At 39.1% G+C, this 20,135-nt stretch overlaps 2 protein-coding genes across 3 annotated transcripts; both read right to left on the bottom strand.

The window, feature by feature from the left end:
* Positions 1–208: 208 nt before the first annotated feature.
* si:dkey-234i14.6 lies at positions 209–8,583 on the bottom strand. Its single transcript, XM_034141221.1, has 5 exons — positions 7,960–8,583; positions 5,528–5,704; positions 3,789–3,998; positions 2,416–2,629; positions 209–1,939 (listed from the first exon to the last, which is right to left on the bottom strand). Exons 1-5 carry the CDS (start codon positions 8,443–8,445, stop codon positions 1,761–1,763), a joined length of 1,266 nt encoding a protein of 421 aa, XP_033997112.1. The 5' UTR covers positions 8,446–8,583; the 3' UTR covers positions 209–1,760.
* A 4,546-nt stretch (positions 8,584–13,129) lies between these two features.
* prpf18 (PRP18 pre-mRNA processing factor 18 homolog (yeast)) lies at positions 13,130–19,833 on the bottom strand. 2 transcript variants are annotated; one of them, XM_034141803.1, is made up of 10 exons: positions 19,640–19,833; positions 18,701–18,778; positions 17,047–17,148; positions 16,837–16,950; positions 15,640–15,789; positions 15,363–15,431; positions 14,951–15,091; positions 14,791–14,862; positions 14,546–14,701; positions 13,130–13,804 (listed from the first exon to the last, which is right to left on the bottom strand). In XM_034141803.1, exons 1-10 carry the CDS (start codon positions 19,703–19,705, stop codon positions 13,724–13,726), a joined length of 1,029 nt encoding a protein of 342 aa, XP_033997694.1. In that variant the 5' UTR covers positions 19,706–19,833; the 3' UTR covers positions 13,130–13,723. The 2 variants fall into 2 exon arrangements, with proteins under 2 accessions (XP_033997694.1, XP_033997695.1); XM_034141804.1 differs by having other exon boundaries at positions 15,643–15,789.
* Between the last annotated feature and the right edge of the window lie 302 nt (positions 19,834–20,135).

Here is a 20,135-nt window from a genome sequence, read left to right as displayed (position 1 = left end):
CTGATTTGAGCTATCTCTTAGTTAGTGGAGGAAAACAATTGTGACATCACTTACGCGACTCTGGGATTTGTAGTCTTTCTAGTTACGTATTTTTCATAGTCTTATATTTCAACAGTTTTATGACAAACTGTGACTTTTTTGACATGGAAATTATTTTTTAAGATTGACAAACATCATATGTGTAATTCATGGCACAATTCAAACGGGATCGAAAGATACGTTTTTATTTCCCTTTAGGCCTAGATATATCTGCTGCCCAAAAAAATGCTTAGATCTGAATAATATGACGCAACAAAAATAAACATTTTAATAAATGACAGAATGTCAGTGATTCATATAGGGGGACTGGAACAACTTTCTGCATGTGATATTGCAGTGACATTTTCAATTACGATTAAGATACGACATGGACGATGGATCACATAAAATTAGAAAATATAACTCTTAAACAAATTCAAAGATATTTAGGCATCGCCTATGGGCGTTGTCTAAATATCTGCACAGGGGGCCTCATGACAAAATGTCGCTTAGGGCCCCAATTTTGCAGCACTGTCTATACCTTAAATAATTATACAAACAGGAGTGAGAGGTCTTGTAATTTCGGGCTGAGCAGATGCAACTGAAGGAATACACCACTTGAGGACAATACTGCCTCATATCAGCCATTATGGCAACAATGTGTGACTACTGTATTATCTTAATAGGTTGCAGTTCACAAAAATGTTTCCAAGTTTTTCAACAGCATGTTAAAAAACTTGATAATCGACAGAATAGAACAGTTAAGTCTGTTTTATAAGCTGTCATTTTATTATCTTTATTTACAGAATAAAAATATATATCAGCCCTGACGAGCAACTAACTTGAAGTTGCTTTTAAATTGAGGACCCTCCATATCACTCCTGCCAAATCATTATCTTTATTGGCACTTTAACACTTTTAGATCACCTGGATCAAAATATAAAAAGAGTAACATGTTACACCAGATAAAAATACATGTGTGATATCACAATTGGCTTGTAGTATGATCTCAACACTATTTTCAAATAAGGCAAACATCTTAATTTACAAGGCTGCACACAAACATAGGCCACTCTAGCAAATACTTTAGGACTTCATCACCACAGTTATCACATGTCCAAACAAACACGAGGACGAACGTATGTATAGTAACACTTTGGACTTCTGATCCGATTCCTCTGGACAATAACCGTTGAACATTATTCAGTGCTAGCTGATGATGTTATGGCTCATACTTATTTCAACTAGCACATTTGGTGTCCAGAAAGCACAATGAGCTTAATATTGGAAATCATATCAGTTCCTTCTCTTTTGAAAGAGAAGATGAGAGTAATGAAAATGATAAGTAGTTTTTATTTACTCCACCTACTCCTAATATCTTAGGGCTAGATTTCTTTCCCTTAAAATCTCAAACTTTACAGGGATATTTTCATTACAACACCAAAATGTTCTTTTCTTTTCTTTTCTGACATAGTTTGATGCACAGTATTAACAAGCTTTACAACCTGAACACTGATCCAAATGTGGCCTTGGCTATTCTCGCTCCATCAATACACAAACATCCACCTACCAAAACATATGGTTGCATGTTTACATCCATCATCCAGCTGTTGACAGCTCATGCTGGTTCAGCTCCATCAGTATGTAGCTATTAGTGGTCCATTTCAGCATCAGACTCATGATACATTGTGAACAGAAGTAATCCACCACTAGGTGGCATTATGCATTCACTTCCTGGTGTTTCATTCATACATTGATTGAGCCAGGCCAGTCTGCTTGAAGGTCTCAGCCACCTGTCTGGAGTGCTGCATCTTAGCCGACAGAGCCTCGAGAACATCATTCTGGTCTACAGCAGTGGCTGTCCGGTAAATAAACGTCCCCATTGACTCCAGACCCCGCATACCTAGATTCACCCCACAACCTGAAGGATAAAATCGAAGGGAAAGGAAAAGCAGAAATCACAAACATCATACAAATAAAATCTATCTTAGTAACTCACAATGCATATTTATATTTATACTGTTCTTCTTTTTGCATCCTTAAGGTCATAGTTGTGGCTTAAATGAACAAAGGCACATGCATAAACATAAAGCAGCATGAAGACAAAACCATACGCGTTGGCTGAAAGGCTATTGAATGCAGTAATGAGTCACACACAGGCATAACTCATATAAAATTGATCCTCTCCTTTATTTCCATATTGCTCTTTCTCACTCTGTCTCATGTATTCAGAGGGCTCTCTGTTCTGCTTTATATTATGTCTCACCTTCATCAATACTTTGAGGACAGAGATAACATTACATATTAGAATCGTATACAGTACAGTGTTTAAGGGCAAATATCCCTTTTTATTCTCAGCAAAGCAATAAATAAGGTTTTATAGACATTTTATAGTACCTGTGTCGAAGTTGAGGACGCGTGCTGCCTCCCCCTCCACAGTGACCGCCACATTGTTCCCCTCTATGTAGGCAGCGCTGATTCGTCTGTGTGATAACTGTATCTCAAATAGACGGCGGCTGCACTGCATGTGGTGGAGAGTCACGTCATTGAGACGGGGCTCTATGTCTGTCTTATACACATTGAAGGACTGGTGGAAAATGTTCTTCATGATCTAGGCAGAGAAACAGAGCATGTCATTTACAGCATCATTTAAAGTCTACCTTACCATGTTTTAACCATATTGTGAACATCAAATTGATTATTTCAGTGATTTTACAAGCAACGTTTGCGTTTCTTTGTCATATATGATATGAAAAAGCATATTTGACAAGATATATATATTGATTGTAATATTTTTTTTTATTCCATATGAAAAGCAAAGCAAACCAAATACTCAAACAATGATTTGCAGATTGATCCATGATGAAAACAACCACAGCAGCCCATTTAAACTATCTGTTTTAATGGTGCTCTGTAAGTCAAAATAAATGCCACTTCTAAAGGTTTTGTAGCAGCTTTTCTTCTGTGTGCAAGACAACTGTGACTCATAAAAGCACTTTGTCATTTTATGTTGATGGATGGACACAAAAAAAAAACTTTTGTGAGCCTTTTCATTGATTTTTAAGCAATTGTGTGTATTGAGTGACAAGCCTCGTGCATTCTCTCTGCTAAACTCTGCACTTCTTCAACCCATACGTGCACAGTCATCTGTAACTAAGTAACAGTGTATCTGATTGGCCACCCACATAGCAACAAGCTCTCCAAGGATGGTCTATCTGTCTCTACTACACACTCCAGGCTACATTTGACCAGAGCAGTACTTGTCATGAAACATAGAGTGTGTAAATAAACACAGACTGCCCAGCGGTTGTAAATGCACAAACAGCCTGTAGTTGAGCACATGAAGAAAGGATCCTGCGCAGCACTTGTTCACTGAGGTGTAACGGCAGGGTACAGATGGCCTCCATACACAAAAACACCAGTGATGTCTATTTTCTCTTTCCCCTCTTTCCCCATTTCTTCATCTCATGCTCTCTTTGCCTTAGATACACTCAACCACATCCACAGACTTAAACACTTACACATTCACTCACGCAAACATACACCCACATAAAGACACTAATGGATTCCCAAAATAGTGCAGTCGAAGGCCATTTGCTGAATGCAAGGTGAGCAATAAGTAGCTACTGTATTTCAGCACAGCGCTGTCTCCAGAGATGTTTTTATCTGTGTTTTCCTTGCATTAACATGGAAATACTGCTGCATATCTTTCACATCTGCAATAAGTAAGCATATCTCAGATTTGATCAAAAGGATAAAGAAAGTCTCACAGAGGAGTTGGCCGTGTGCCTGAGGAAGCGGACCATCTTGGTGTCGGAGGCGGGGCACACGAGGGCCATGTAACGGTTTCTGAAGGTGCCGTAGATCTTCAGATGGAAGCCGGGTTTGGCCGTTGGATTTCGGTGCTCTCGGAGGGCCTCCATCCCGTAAGCCGACAGGTCGAAGTAGAGGCTGTGGGCACGGATCTCAGGTGTGGGTACCTGAAGAAAGGAGAGGCAAGAAGAGATCAAAGATCAAATCATTTCAGATACCACAAAATATACAAGGAGGTTAATGTAATATTTGTCGACATGAAAAACATATCTCATTATTGTCTTAGCATTCACGCACCCTGTTATGTTAATGTGGTGAAAACATTACAACATTACTCATATCTTCCTGTGGGGATATATTCATTTGAGTGGAGAGTAAGAATATCTTTTTATTCAGTGCTTCATTCTGGCAAGGACGCCCCATTTTCCCTCAAGCCAGAATGGATCCATTTTATTTTCAATGACATAAGCCAGCCAAGTGGGATAAAACGGCATTTATCGCAACCAAGGAAGATAGTGAGGGAACAAGAGGCAGCTGGGAGGGGATGGGAGCAATGGTGGGGACGAGCAGGTCACACCCTGAGAGCTAAATTAAATCAGTACAGGAAACAGCCAGGGAGAAAAGGGGCCAATAAAAGGCAGCCACACAGCCACTACAGAGAACGTAATATGAATGGTTATGGTGGCAAAGAATAGCAACGTGGGATATGCTTGTGTTCAGATTCATACAATGTCTTTGTTTCTTCAAACAAATCCTCTCTTTTTTGTATAGATTGTCACTGTTGATAATAATCATTAGCACAATTCAATCTTTATGAACAATACAGTCAACAATGGCTAATGTCTGGGTTGATGTAGGAGACCACTGCTGTAAATATTCTTTGTCTGCTGTTTCAATGTCTCCTCCTCAGTGGACCAGTAAGAATGCAGCATTTGTTTTTCAGTCTGAACAATATTTCTTCCCCCAAAGGCAGATCAGATGTCTTTGCCTTACCAATTTATTTCCAATTTCCTTTATCTGCAGCTTGTGTTACACAACTCAAAATCAATTTCCCTCTGAGGGAGGGTTCCGTATTCATCTTCTCTGTGTTTTCTGGGGCTTTTCTGATGTATCAGTCAAGGTATCTGAATGATCTGTTTATATAATGTCAAGTGACCTTTGGCACACTAAGTGAAAAACATTGTGGTGGATGTTTTTGATATATATTTGATCACATTCACATGCCAGGAAAAGCTTTTGAGTCTAGCCAGAGGCGCACAATGGATCACATGTTTTTTCATCACTGTCACCTGCTTCCATCAAAACAACAGCTGCTCTTATCAAATTCAATGAGAAAATCAAAATAGGGCTGCTGTTGATGCTGACGAGATCCAACAGTCTGCTGTAATCTGGCTGTTTATATGAGAATCAGATATTGTGTTGAGCTGCTGTTGGCAGGTCCACATGACTGTTGGCTTTACTCAGTTTTATGAGGACAAATAAAAGACTCTCACTGCAACATCCTGCAATATCCTGTTTCTACTCCCTGTCAACCTTTACACAAACAGCAACCTGTTGGTTAATGACTCAGTGTGTGCACATGAGTTAATGCATCCGTATGTTCATTTATGTGTTTACAGATTGTTTGTGCGCGTTTATGTGTGTGTGTGTGTGTGTGTGTGTGAGTGTGAGTGAGTGTGCATGTGTGTGTCCTGACCTGCCTCTGGTCTAGTCTCTCTATGGTTGCATTAGCTCCATAGGCATGGCAGGTCTCCACAGTGTAGTCAGAGCTGATGCCCAGCACTGAGCAGGAGTCGCCACACGACCCATCAGCCACCACAATCACACGCGGCCACTCGTTCCGCGGGATTCGCCGCAGGTATTCCTCTGTAAACTGAAGCAATAAGGTTGTTATTATTATGGTTATTGGATATAATAGTTGTATTAACAGTGAGTTAGAATGTACTTTTGCATAGCTTAATGACTCCTTTATTGGAGGGGGAAGTAACACAGTGCATTTACTGAGATGAAGTATAAACATTTTAGTTTTCATTTGTAGCTGTAGATATTAAGTATTTTTGAAAAATAAAGTTTGCTTGCAAAATAATATGCCTTATTATGCATAGTATCTTGTAATGCTTACATATGTGGGATAGTTGGACCAAGAGCATATTAAAAGAGTTTTACACTTTAGGGGTGAAGGTAATGATTATTTCCTTTATTCAATATGTTGCCAGTTGGCTAGTTGGTTAGTGAGTAAGTGAATTAGTTAGTTAGTTAGTTAGTTAGTTAGTTAGTTAGCTGGTTAGTTATTTCTACAGATATGTCTTTACTGCTGATACTTCTATTTCTTTTTCTATTAGTTACAATGTATTAATATCCTTACAAGCCATTCAAATGGTCTCACAAGGTTGTGCGTGTCTCGGCAACAGTGCGTCTCACAGAGAGATTTATTGCCATGCCTGTGTATGCATGGCTGCCTCTCAATAAAGCAGGTACTTTCCTGTGCCGAGTAGGAGGCAGAGCAGGAGAAAGCGAGTTAAAAAAAGACTCACAGGGGCTACATTGGCAACTGCTTCATCCATTTAGACTGCAGAGAACAGGTAATTTAAAAGACCCCTTTTGCATTATCAAACCTTTGAACTTCTGGCAGGCTAGGAGGGTGAAACAAAATACGCATCAAACAAAATGTCCTGTTTGATCAAGCGGAGACTCTAAATTAAACGGATGTTGGTTGTAATCAAAGACCCTCTTGACCCTGCTTTCCATCGTCCAAAGGTTGGTGAGTCACTGGATAGCAGGGAGGACAGCCGCAGCTAACAGAGATGACATTGAAGCTGATGATGAAAGAAGCTGTTGGCCGGAGGCAGGGACGAGGAGCAACACACAAGTGTAGCACTAAGATCGTTTTGTTTTTTACTGTCACAACATCCTCAGTGACACTCCTACCAGCCTTAATAAAGCAGTGTCTCTGGTTTCCAGCCATGACACAAATATTCACTGAACATTTAATAATTGTTTGCCCACTCTGATCACTCGTTTCTCCCAGAGTAACCCCTCTAAGGTTTTGGGTTGGCGGGTTTATGTTGCTCCTAAGTTGAGGGCTGAGAGGTTTTGTTATCATGCAATTTGTCTGTTGTTGTGGGTGTCTTCTAGGTCAAAGTGAGGGCTATACAAATAAACATGACTTGTTTTTATGAAAGAGGCATAACATTTGTGATTATATAATAATGCATCAATCACAGTTTGTGGCGAGGTGCCAGAACTTTACAATTTCAATGAATGTGTATTTGTCTTGGGAATACATTCAAACAAATCTGTTTGATAACATTAAATCCTTTGCAATCCAAATAGGATTAAATCCATTTTATTTTTTACTGTAATAATGTGTTTGGATTTGAGGGTTGAGGATTTCCCCTAGGTTTAAGGTCTGTTCTCACTTTACAGTTTATTTCCACAGATGAGCCCCCATTTAGTCTAATTTTACTCAATGTTGTCTTAGGATTTTGCTTCAGTAAAATTGTAGAATTGTAAATCACAGTAAGGCTGGAGTCAAAAATGAATGTGATTAAGAGAAAGTCAAATTTAAGGAGGATGTTTGCTGCAAAACCCGTATGCAAAACGTTTCTATGAAAACAAGGAAAACTGGCTCATATTGAGAGCGTCCAAAGGCACTTTACATGTCAGAAAATAATTGAGTGAGCTATATATTAGACAGCAGCCTTGTTCAGGGGCATCTGATTGGACATATGAACACACATCTCTGTCACCATCACAGCTGATAGATATCAGACCCCTACTGAAGGAGGAACACACCAGCCACTTTTCTTTGACCGCTGCCACTAAGGGAGGATCAGGTTTTGACAGACTTTGAAGGCACAGTCATTACAGAATGAGGTTGTGTGAGACATGAAAACTACCTCTCCACTCGTCAAAGTCTTCAAACATTATCTCCAGAAGAGTGATACATGTAGCCTATTATTGATCAAATATCACGAGAGGAAATTCAAGTTGTAAGACATATAATGAATAGCCTATTGGCCAGAGAAGCACATGAAGGTTATTTTGAGAGAAAAACAGCATTGAAGTGCCAGCATGATTAATAATGGTTAACTAAACTGTAGTCTGGAATCCTTGAGGAGGTTATACCTTGTTACCCAGCAGCACCTTGACGTCCACCTTCTGTTTCTTCTGCTCCAGGAGGCTCAGCAGGTACTCCTGAAACACGCCTATCCTGGTGAAGAAGTGCTCGTTGTGCCAACAGCCCTCCATATTATCAAAGTCCACCCCGAGTCCCAGCAGAAACTTCACACTCCGGGGATCCAGGGCGATCTGCTGGGGCCGGCAGAGCAGGGCAGCCCGGTACCTCTCATCCAGCACGGTCAATTTCAGCACCTTCCCGGAGCGGACAGCGACCAGCGCGGCCGTCAGACCCACGGGACCCGAGCCCACAATGAGCACCGAGACCCTGGCCCGCCACTGTCTGAAGCCGTCCAGGCTCACTTTCACCACCACGTACACGGCCACCGCCACCAAAGTGCTCAGAGCGGTGTCATAGGCGAGAGCGCGATACCTCTCCTCCGCGTTCTCCCCGATGCCGCCAACTCCTGCGTTTTCTGCCTGCAACCCGTCCATACCGCGAACAGGAATTGTAGGCTACTATAATAACGAGCCAGCAGCTGAATTCTGCTTTAATATCAAGCCAAACGTCCTTTCATTATGAATGCATTCACTGACAGAGAGAAGGCGTTACATCCATGCACACATCCAAACCAGACCATCTGAGACGCTGCAAATTGAGTTGCAGCACGCTGCTCTCTCTCTCCCTCTCTCCCTCTCTCTCTCTCTCTCTCTCTCATCTCTCTCTCTCTCTCTCCTCTCTCTCTCTCTCTCTCTCTCTCTCTCTCTCTCTCTCTCTCTCTCTCTCTCTCTCTCTCTCTCCTCTCTCTCTCTCTCTCTCTCTCTCTCTCTCTCTCTTTCCCTTTCTCTCTCTTTCTCCAGCCTGAAGTACGGTGTTAGATAGTGTCGTCAAATAAAGAAAAAAAACGTGAAGCCATATTTCAGAAAGTGCCAGGACTTCATAAAGTCAATGGAAACTAGCCATAGGCAAGTGATTGTCCCGTGCTCAAACACAATACATGTTAACAGCTAACTGCAGGCACTGAAAAATGTGCTTCGGTATTACTCTAGGAAACTATTGATTTACAGTTGAAAAACAAAAGAGAGATTTGAATATCTCTTTAACATTTACAACTTTTGATCAGGCATTTGTGAATCCATTTTGTATTTGTCGACCAAAAATGCGCTTGTGGATCTCACATTTCTGCTTGTGGATCTCAAATCTCTGCTCGTGGATCTCAAATCTCTGCTTGCGGATCGTCTTTTTACACACACAGAGTTTTTAGACAACCTTTCCGCCGGTCTCGGCTAAAATCTACTCGTGTCACTCGGTTATTTTCGGAAACCACGTGATGGCCTGCTGATGACGACATTTCCGCATGGTTTTCAAAGTAAGAGCATGATGGTTTGTTTAATGCACTGTTTTTTTAATGAACAGCGGAACGTTAGATGCATTCTTTATCACCATCATCATCATGTTATAGTGATACAGTTAGTTTGTGTTTATTGGTTCAACTTTCTTCATTGTTTTTTGTGTATTCAGTCAAGCGGGTCAAAGTTACAAAGCACTTCACATCTTATTAATTGGCCTAGTTTTACCTTACCAGTGCAGTGGTAAGGTAATCTGTAGAAAAGCACCGTATTTAGGTCAGCCTTCATACCTACTTACTTACTTACCTAGTTTTATGATTCCAAAATTATAAAAGTAGGGTAGACATGTGGAGATTATCCGGCTCTCTCTCTCTCTCTCTCGCTCGCTCGCTCAATCTGTAGCATATCGTTTTCGAATCAATCATTTTTCAAATTATGAATTTCACATATATAAAAAAAAACATACATTTCTTGGCGTTGCTTAGCAGTTGCTAGGCCAATTGTTGGTGTTGCTTATTACCAAGCAGAAATTTGAGATCCACAAACAGAGATTTGAGATCCACAAGCGCATTTTTGGTTGACAAATACAAAATGGATTCACAAATGCCTGATCGAAAGTTGTCAATGTTAAAGAGATATTCACAGATCTTTTTTTTATTTGTGAAAATATTTAGCGTATATGGTGTTTTACATTTACAAATCAAATTTTTTTTTATACAGTCTATGATATTTACACACAAATAATTTTTCAGTTCACACAAATAATCAAGAGACATATCTATGCCCATAGGCGACGCAATAGTCGGGGTCCATCTGTGTCAGTTCTTTGGTGTCAGCTTGGTGTGTCCGGGCCTTTACACACAAACACACACACACACACACACACACACACACACACACACACACACACACACACACACACACACACACACACACACACACACACACACACACACACACACACACACACACACAGCAGCAATTGGTAAAAAGCAGAATGTGGCAAATCTGGTATGACAGAGTCTTAATTTGGTGGGGAAAATATGATTAACAAAAAAGCCAGAGGAAAAAGTCTGCTTGTAGAAACTTCTTTAATTTCTTCTGTACCTTTGGCAAACATTGCCATTTCCTTTGACCCTATATCTTTTCCAGATCTATGTTACAGTAATCACTGTTATTATATTGTGAAGTACAGATACAACACAATTCCCTTCTACTGTATGTTGCATATACTGTATATGGAAACAATGACAATACATTCCTCCTTTAACCTGCACTCAAACAAATAAAGAAGCTAAATAAATGAATATTGTGTTACCAAAGAACAGTATTCATACTCCGTCATATAAATTACTCATCATATTTCTTCTCTCTGCTTCCACCCTTGAATGACCCCAATGCGGCACATTCATCAGAGGGTTTAGCATTTTAAATAATGTGACCTTTAAGCCCCCTTTGAGTCCTGCTTATATAATTAGCTCTTTGACGGTGGTAATGACATCAATATACCCAAAGTGACTCCTGATATAAAGCAAAGCCTTCACAGGAGGCTGACAGTGAGGTTCATATGACAGGGAAAACAAGACAATCTATAAATCTAGTTAAATCGCTGGTGATCAAGAAAGAACGTGAGGTGGCAAAGATAAACACACACACATACAGAGACAGAGAGAAAGAGGCGTGTTAGTGTGAGACACTGTGCCTCCGCCGGTGATTGGTTTCCACCTCTGCAGGAGCATGGCAACCATCACACTGTCAAGCGAGTCCAGATGAAAAGAGATATTAAGCTCTAATTACAGCTCAGACCTGCAAGCTGGCAGCCAACCACAGACAAGGCATTCCCTGGAAATGAATGGAGAGTTGTTTCCTGGAAACAATATGATGAGCTAAAATATTCCATAATGGTGCGTCAATGATCTCTTTGTATTGATATCAGAATCAGAAACAGAAACAGGTTTATTACCAGGTAGGTTGGCAGGTACGAGGAATTTGACTTGGTGTTGTGGTGCATACATCAAAATAAAACCAAAATTAAAAACACAGAAAGAAAACTATTTTAAGAAAATCATAATAACATTAAGAAATATTTAAAAATATAGTCAAATATACTTTTGTTTTTTCTTAATTCAGAATAATATGGCCTTTTAAAGACTAATTGAAAAGCATTATGGTTTAATAACATATTGTTTGTATTAAAAACTCTAGATAACGTTTGTACATGTTAGTGGATAGATTCTAAATTATTCAACATGATGTACCATGAACTCTAGAAAACAATTATGCAGCCTTTTTTCTTTGATTTTCACATTAGCATGCTAATATATGCATTGACAGAGGGGAAATGGAGATGATGCTTTCACCAATCCTGGGGAATTGAATGTGATAATGACAGGATCCCTCACACGTCCTGCTCCGACACAATCCCACACCTAAACAAAGACGCACAGAGAGCAGGTTTTTATCCTGCCCACATCTTACCGCCAGTAATGGGGCCAAACATAGAACTGAAATCATTAGAGAAACAAACTAGTTAGGCCCCCAGATAATGAATACAAACCCTCATTGATGTCAGCGAGTTCAGGCCATATTAAATCAGCATATTCACATACAGGGTCACTGTAAAAAGCACGACCAATCATTTTAGCCGGCCCGGCTAAAATAACTGGATGGCCTACCTGCCTGTCAGCCTTCCATCTGTGCACAAACTTATCTCGTGCCCTCATTGGTCATGTGCGCGTTCGTGTGTGTTGGAGGAGGGTCTCTGTAAGGAAGTGGCAGATTTTTTCCGGCTGTGTATTTTCAAATTCTAGCGTACTCGAAGCCGGTTTCTCCAAAATTACCTACCCCACCTTTAACATAAAGTGTTTCCTTTCTGTTGGCATAGTTCTGCTCTGGGACATAACAGAACTCACACAAACACGCAGAGATGATAACACACAGAGATTCCTTGTTAATTTACAGTCAACTGCAAATACTTTCCACTGGACCATCATTTCAAGGCCCTGGCTAAGCAAACGTCACAACTGACACTGACACTACACATTTGACTCAACGAGTGCCAAAATAGTTGGTTTAGTTTATCTCAAGGACAGGCAGATTATTGACTATCGGTGGATACATTCACTGACTTTTGATCTGGTTCCTTCATATCCCTGAATTTATATCGTTCTGCATTGTATTTTGTTACAAAATATTCCTTGCTGTAGGTTACATGTTGGAGCTTGAAGTGGGAAAACATAGCATTTATTTCACAGTGTTTGCACTGCCAACTGTCAACCTGTCTAGCTCCAGCTGAGTCTGAAGTGGTGACGCGCTCAGAGCTAACAGACTGGAACTGCGGTGACGTGGGTTCAGCCGAGCACACACTACGACCACAAGGAACACATCAGATCACCATGGTTACTCAGTGTAATAAGGTCAGTGTGTGACGCTTTATGCTATCATCGTAGAAAACTTCTGGCAGCGTTCTGAAAGCAATAAATTGTAGCAAATCTAGGTTTTTTTTGTTGCATTGGATTGCCATCCAGAAAATACTTGTATTACATAATTGCCTATTTTAATCTGACTAGTACATTCTTAATGAATCCTTAAGCCACACAGCTGCAATTCACAATGTTAGTTGAGCATGTCATGGCACACTTACAGAGTCCGTAATTTGAAAAACAATTTCCCTGCAGACACATTTTCTAATGACCAGAAACAACTGATGGCTAAAAATAGTCCCATTCAGCAATCCAGCTGCAGACGACGAGAGAGAAACAAAAATGAATCTTGAAGAAGGATGATTGACTTTTCCCACAGCATAAAAAAGAACAATCCAAGCAGCTGGTAAAGCATAACACTTTATTTTCTCACTAAGATAGTACAGAGACACACTGAATTGGATGTATTATTAGCTGAAAACTCAAGCATGCACATATAAGTGAATCTGCATTCATTTAAGTTTGTCAAAAAAAATCAAGAATCACAGGCGTAATAAAACTTACATACACTGGATCTTACTTGGCTAATGACACTATCAGGAAATACAATCTTTGAAAAACTTAAGAAACCAATATTAAAAGAAAATTTGTAAATACAATTGAACCTTTTTACCATTTTAACATTTCCTGCAACAATGGGTTGGACTGAAAGCATCCATAAAAAGAAAGGGTCTCAAGTAGGACTGAGACTACATCAGTTTTCCCAGAAGTTCACAAGTCTAATCAGACTCAAGGGTTATCGATGGTACTCCACATAAATCTGGGATAATTCTATCCAGAAGTTAGCTTTACTCTAGGGCCCTTAATGTCAAAGATTTCGATGTTTGCCACAACCACACTTTAGTCATACCAGAACCCATCATTGTTGTGAACAATTCTCATTTTCTATTGTGATTTAACTGACCGGACAGCCTGGGCCTACATTAAGCTGAAGTGACAAGTTAAAGAGCATTGTACTCCACACACTTTGAAGGAACAGTCGTGAAGTGTTTCTGGCAGATGGTCATCAGCCTCTTCAGCCCCTGTAGAAACAAACGTAAAATGCAATTAAGTTGTTAGTTCAATTTTAAAAAAGGTTTTGATATCCTACCTGGTGAATTTATTTTGTGAAATAGCAGCTGATTTGACCTTCTTGACACTATAACTTTTTGTCAATGTGCATGTCCTGTTTTTTCAGATTTTATACTGATTTAATGTGATACAATGTGATCATTTCTAGTAAAAACTGTAAATGATGAACCAACTTGAATTCACTAAAATACTACATTTGTATTATTTATATACAAAAAATGCCAATGTATGCAGTTGTTGTGACTGTAAACCAGTAGAAGTTTAATGCAGCAGAACAAGCATACCGCACTCGCAAAATATTCAGTGTGTAAATATGTTTCTGTACAGGAAGTGTCCAATGTTAATCCCTGTCCAACAATTATGTTACCGTATGTCTATAAGAAGAGGAAATATGCATATAATGTCATTTTATAAATAGAAGCACAGATATGCCATGTAGAAAATAGTGCTCTTCTACTTAGGTAATAGAAATAACATTGGGAATACAAATAATATAATTTGAATGTACATATTTCAAACATATAACCATACAACCCAACCAAACATGCGTTTCATAGCGCATACAAGAAAGATGATACTGATTCCTACACCGTCAGAGTGCTGATAGTGCAATCATAAATATTTCCTTGAAATAATTCCCCTCCTTATATAGATTTAGGCATTCTCTCTAAGGGATAATCTGAGGGTCTCACCTGGATGTATTTTCTCTGCGTCTCATCGTTGAGGACGTGGGCCACATGCTTGGAGAAGATCTTCTCTCGCCCAGTACGAGCGTGGATACCCACCATGGTCACACCAATGGGCCAGGGAGCGTTACCGATGGCCATCTGCAGGTAGGCATCATTTGCCTGGACAAAATGTTGAATAGTTGATATATTTGTAAATTGTAAAAAAGGCTTACATGGTCAAAAACACTGTTTTTCAGATAATAACATACCTTGACATATTCTCTCTCCAACATGAATTTAATGATGTCGGTAATTGATTCTTTGATGTCAGCTGGTAAATTCTGAAAGAGATAATAGAGAATGTGTAACCATTAAAAATTAAGAAATCTATTTTCCTTGCAGCTTTTCTGTTCGCTCTGAAAATGTTACCTTCTTCCTGAGCTTCCTGAAGAGAGGTTTGAGGTAAGACTCGGTCTGCGAGTGAGTGGCACTGGCCAGCTTTCCCTGAACACTTCTCTTCACATGGTCCTCTCGCCTGTTCAGATCTTTGGCCCAAACACCGAGAAGAAACTACAATGCAACAGGAAATGAGACAAAACAGTACCAAGTATTGAAACGGGGAGAGACGACAGACAGAGTAGGATATTCATCTTGAATTGGGTTAAGGCACATAACAAAAAAAATCCCATCATCATAATATTTTGGATCTATTTAATAACAGTGCAATTCAACACTGTAAATGAATGAAGAACCACATAGTCAGTAGCCAGAGACGTGTTAAACATGTTTTATGAAAAAGCTCCCACTAGATTTAAGTTAGAGCATTATTTTCTTGTCTTACCCTCAAGAACTTGTCGATAACATCCTGGTCTCCATTATCATCGCCTTTTCCCAGAGTTCTACCAAGAGTCTGGATAAGAGTGCAGAAACCATAAAGGTACAGTTTCAGTATAAGACATAAATTGCATCATAACTTTAACTTAATAAAGAACACAATTTACAAAATGTGTTTAACTTATAATATATTTGCTGGTTCCAAATCAATTTATAAATAAACATTATTCAGTATTAACAAAACACCCAAACCTCGATTACTAATTGGTTACGACACAGTCTACTACCTCCAATTCCTCTATAGTTGTGTTTTCTTCGTGCACTTTCAGGTCGTGCTGTGTGTCCACTTCTCCCGGCTCGGTTCCTCCAACGATCTCGTTCAGGTACTGCGCGTCAATCTTGTCCATGGCTGCTTTCAGGTCGTTCCTCAAGCCCTACACACAGAGTTAAACAGTGTCAACCAGAATACTGTATTTAAAGTTGACAATACACACGGGTGTTTGCTATAACTCATCATACTGAAATAAATGTTGATTGCACAATGTTAAGGCTTTGGAATAGTAACACCACTTGCTTTTAGATTGGTTACTCATAAGCTTTGATTTCACCATGCCAACAAGAATACATTCTTCTGAAAAAACGAAGGAGCTGTGGAAAATTAAATGACATGTGTTCCGTGCAATGATGCCAGCTTTTATCCAAATGATAATGGACCTTGCACACAGACTGGAAAGATGATAGCTTTAAGGCTCCTTCCTGCTGACATCTTTAACCTTTCCGACTTCAAATCCAGCCATGTTTAGACTGTTACATCCACTCATGCAGCTGCGGGTTCCTTGTAACAGCATTTTAAGTATTAGTAGTACTAGTACTAGTGGTACTAGCTCAGATGAAGTCCAATGCTCATTCGCAGTTGCAAGGAAAGGTTGAAACTGCCTGCACTCAACACCGTGTGGTTGGCATAATAGCCGTGGGCGATTCTGAGCAACATTGGGAATAAATTACAATTTTAAATGTTTGAATATATTCCTAGCTTTTTCCATAATGGTATGAGTAAGTCACTAAATGTCACTAGTTGTTGGCTTTGTGGAAAACAAAAAGAGCTCGGGTTGTCTTTCCTGCACCAACAGTAATACTGCTTAGAACATCTAGGGGGGAAGAATGGGAATGTTTTCTATTTCTACTTTCAAAACGAGGACGATAACACCAATAAAAGAATCACATACAAAAAACAGATTAATTTCCCCTTAATTCACCCCAAAATGACTTAACTATGATTGCTTCACAGAACTTGTCAGGATCTTAGTAAAAAGCGACACAATCAAATATGAGTCCTTTGAGTGCTGATAGAAAAGTGGCGGTTAAGGGACGTGAAGTGCACTTTACAACGTGGAGTATACTGTGTGTTATTTCTCCCTGGATAGAAGGGACTTGAATCAGGATGTCTTTACTGGGCAATGTGTCATCACAATCAGTCCTACCTTGTTCACTTCAGGAGTCTGAATCTCTATCTTCCTGAGTCTCTGGAAGGCGTCGTAGTCAGACTCTGCAAACATTCGGATTGGTTCCCCTCGCTCTCTAAGTCGTCGAATTACCTTTACGAACACAGTGATGCAAAAAATGTGCATTGACTTTTAATATGGAAAGAAAAATGACTTTGAGGCAAGTGTTAATAATTTACGTTTACTCACTTCCTGTCGTGACAGTGACATTGGCAGTTTCTCTTCTGTTAGCTCCAGTGTTAACACTGGTTTCGCTGAGGTGGACGGCTCATCTTCTTCTTTGTTATCATTCTTTTAGGACAAAAAGGAGGGAAAATAAATATATTTATTTATGAAGGAATAATTGAAGGTGAATTTGATCATATTGAAAGGTTGTGCTTTCTGGGCCAATGCAAATGAAACAAATATAACTGGGGTATGTAACAATGTCCTAATAAGACCTTAGGGATAAAAAGGTTGTGTCACTATGATCAATCTTATAATGTACATTTTAATATAAATAGCAAGATTTTAATATAGCAGGATTTTAATATTAAAAAAATCATCTTATTTCAGTTGGTCTAATCACAGGCAAAATATATTCAGTAATTATTGTTGCAATATGCTACCACAACATGCTTTTATAGGCACATGCAATCTCAGCACTCTTAGATTGTGGTGTAAGGAGCACAATCTAAAAGAACAAACAGAAACTGATTACAAAAAGCCTCCCCAACAATCAATGGCCTTTTCTCAAATAAACAACAAGTATACTGTATGTGTACAAAGAGCACAGCTTAATACGTTTGACATCTTAAGCCTTGCACAAAGTCGAAGAGAAATGCAGTTTTCCATAGAGCAACTGTTACAAGGCAAAGCAAACTAGGGGACAAAAACATAGTTGATCTAAATATAAAAGCTTCTGTCATAGATTATTTGCAAAATAAGAAACTTGTTAACACAAATCTTTTTTATTTCAGTTCGGTATCCCATGCTGAAATCCACACCATGTCTGTGTCCCACTGTGGCTTTGTAGATTCCTTTCCTTGTTCCCAAAGTTTCTGCCAAGTGATTCTTTTTGTGTTTGTAAATGGTTTGAAACACAGAAATGGTCCAGTATATAATGTAGTTGTCATAATGGTTGTGAAATTGTGAAAAGCATAAATATGGACTATGGTGGTGAATTGGAAGCATGTGGTTGTTTAGCTAATTAATTTAATGCAGGTCTGAAAACAATCACATTTTCAAATGCGTTTCTGCAATTGACAAGACTATGAAAGTACCTAATTTGAAATCAAAGAAAAATCCATGACTTTTAAAAATGTGCTGGAAAAGACCAATGATGTTTCACATTAGGCAGAGATGAGCTGATTACATGTTTTATCAGACATCGAATTAGTATGTGTTCACTAAATTGAGTTGACCCAGGCATCATGGGCTTTACTCAAAAGTAAAGATGTCTCCACCATGTTATTTCTACTTTGATCCTCACTGGCTTTAGAGAGCAAACTTTCAAAAAGGGTGCCAAGGAAGCGAAAGTCTTTGGGACACAGTGTGCTTTGTCCTTTCATCATGCATCCTGTCAGCTACTTTCACTGTGCAGTCCCATACCTGGCTCTCAGGAGTCTCTCTCTGAACCTACCGATGCAGGCAGCAGAGGCAGGTTGGGGGAAAACAGCAAACACAAACACCAATGTACACCTGAGCATCAAAGACTGACCTTATTTTGTTTCCTGGCAAAGGTTTTATTACAGTATTACAAATGTCAAATCAAACATGAGATGAATCTGAACTGGAGAAAGGCAGTGATTTATTTGCATTTGTGTGTATGAGAGAGCAAAAAGAGAGTGATCTTGACATTAACCTTATATCCGCATCTTATGAAGTAATCTTCTTGTTCCATGCGTGCAAGATCGGACCTTTTGAAGAATTTCTTGTTGTCCTGAAAGCACAAATATGATGGAATTGTTATAACATTTATAACAAAATTCTATATACAAGCAATGAAAACATCATACCGGTGGCCAAGACTAGAGTGGTATAAAATAGTAAAGCTCTCACAACAAAGATGGCATATGTTTTACTCTTTATTTTCTTGAACTATGGTTGATGAATGTTTATCTTCAATACAAAATAGAAAGTGATTTAGAAAATACTGTTTTCCCCTTTGTGTTGGGTGAGAGCATACTGTCCTGCAAGTATCTTCTTGCAATGATAAATAAAACTACTTCGTTTTTTTAACAAAGTATGAACATTATAGGTGACATATTTAAGGATGACAAGGTACTGAAAATAGATTTGAGAATGATATTCCCTAAAAGTATTACAGGACATAAACTATCACCAATCATCAACCCATGAGCTTATTCGTATTAATTACACATATATTATTAGAAGCTTAGTTTATTAATGGGTTTTATTTTGTGTGTAGCATTTATGGTTTAGGTTTAAATCCCAGTATTTCCCCAGCATGGAGCAAGCACATCTGACTTCTGTTTAATAATAACGTTAGAACATTAGAAACAGCCTGCACATCCATGTATCTAACGTTAACGCCACGTTACGCACTTGCTAATGTTCGCTATTCTTTGGTGGCTTTAACCTACTGACCTACTATGAACTATATCTGAACGTGTAGTTCAAACTGGCCTATGTATTAATAGCTGTATAAACACGATTCTGTAAAGGCAACGCTGTCTGATGTGAGTTAGCAAGCGTTAGCTAAGTTAAAGCTAGTAAACATGTTAGCAACAGGGCTAAGTTACCAAGCTAACAATAACAATCGACTTAATCAGCTACTCACGTCGATGAGGCTTTTGTCTTCGATGAGTTTTCTTTTCCTTGCGATCTCAGCCTTTAGTATATCCATTTCTGTTAAGTAATGGTGGTCGTAAGTCGTCTATTTTAACAAACAATTAAAAAAGTGGGACTTGTGTAACAACTAACAACGCCACCACATACACGGACCCGGAAGTTGACCTTACAACCGACAAAAACCACTAGATTTCAAAATAAGAGTCCTCCGTTACAAGGTGTTAGATAAATACAAATTAAAACAATTGACCATTAAAGTCACTCTAAAATCGAAGCTAGGATATTTCCGGACCAAGCACTCAAACTTCGGCATACAGTTACTGTGCTGTTATGTAGCCTACAGTGTCCTGTGTTACAAATAATATAGTAAACATTATGGCTTTATTGGCATGTTCTATTATTATACAAATTTGGCAAAGGACTGTTGGAATATTACTCAAGGCATTGTTGGTGTATCTAATCTGGCCTTGCCATTCAGCTATATT

The sequence above is a fragment of the Trematomus bernacchii genome, unplaced genomic scaffold (assembly GCF_902827165.1).
Source record: "Trematomus bernacchii unplaced genomic scaffold, fTreBer1.1, whole genome shotgun sequence".
NCBI lineage: Eukaryota > Metazoa > Chordata > Actinopteri > Perciformes > Nototheniidae > Trematomus > Trematomus bernacchii.
The sequence above is the reverse complement of the archived record's forward strand: the minus strand, read 5'-3'. Positions and strand labels throughout refer to the sequence as shown.

What these genes read in the sequence shown, in the direction of transcription:
- si:dkey-234i14.6 (XM_034141221.1), bottom strand. Translation starts at nt 8,445, where the DNA reads ATGGACGGGTTGCAGGCAGAAAACGCAGGAGTTGGCGGCATCGGGGAG. An exon ending in AGGTGCTGCTGGGTAACAAG is followed by an intron (nt 5,705 to 7,959) that starts GTATAACCTCCT and finishes TTATTGCTTCAG; the next exon opens with TTTACAGAGGAATACCTGCG. An exon ending in CGTCCTCAACTTCGACACAG is followed by an intron (nt 1,940 to 2,415) that starts GTACTATAAAAT and finishes TTTATCCTTCAG; the next exon opens with GTTGTGGGGTGAATCTAGGT.
- prpf18 (XM_034141803.1), bottom strand. Translation starts at nt 19,705, where the DNA reads ATGGATATACTAAAGGCTGAGATCGCAAGGAAAAGAAAACTCATCGAA. An exon ending in TGTCACTGTCACGACAGGAA is followed by an intron (nt 16,951 to 17,046) that starts GTGAGTAAACGT and finishes GTGTTCGTAAAG; the next exon opens with GTAATTCGACGACTTAGAGA. An exon ending in TGGAGAGAGAATATGTCAAG is followed by an intron (nt 14,702 to 14,790) that starts GTATGTTATTAT and finishes CATTTTGTCCAG; the next exon opens with GCAAATGATGCCTACCTGCA.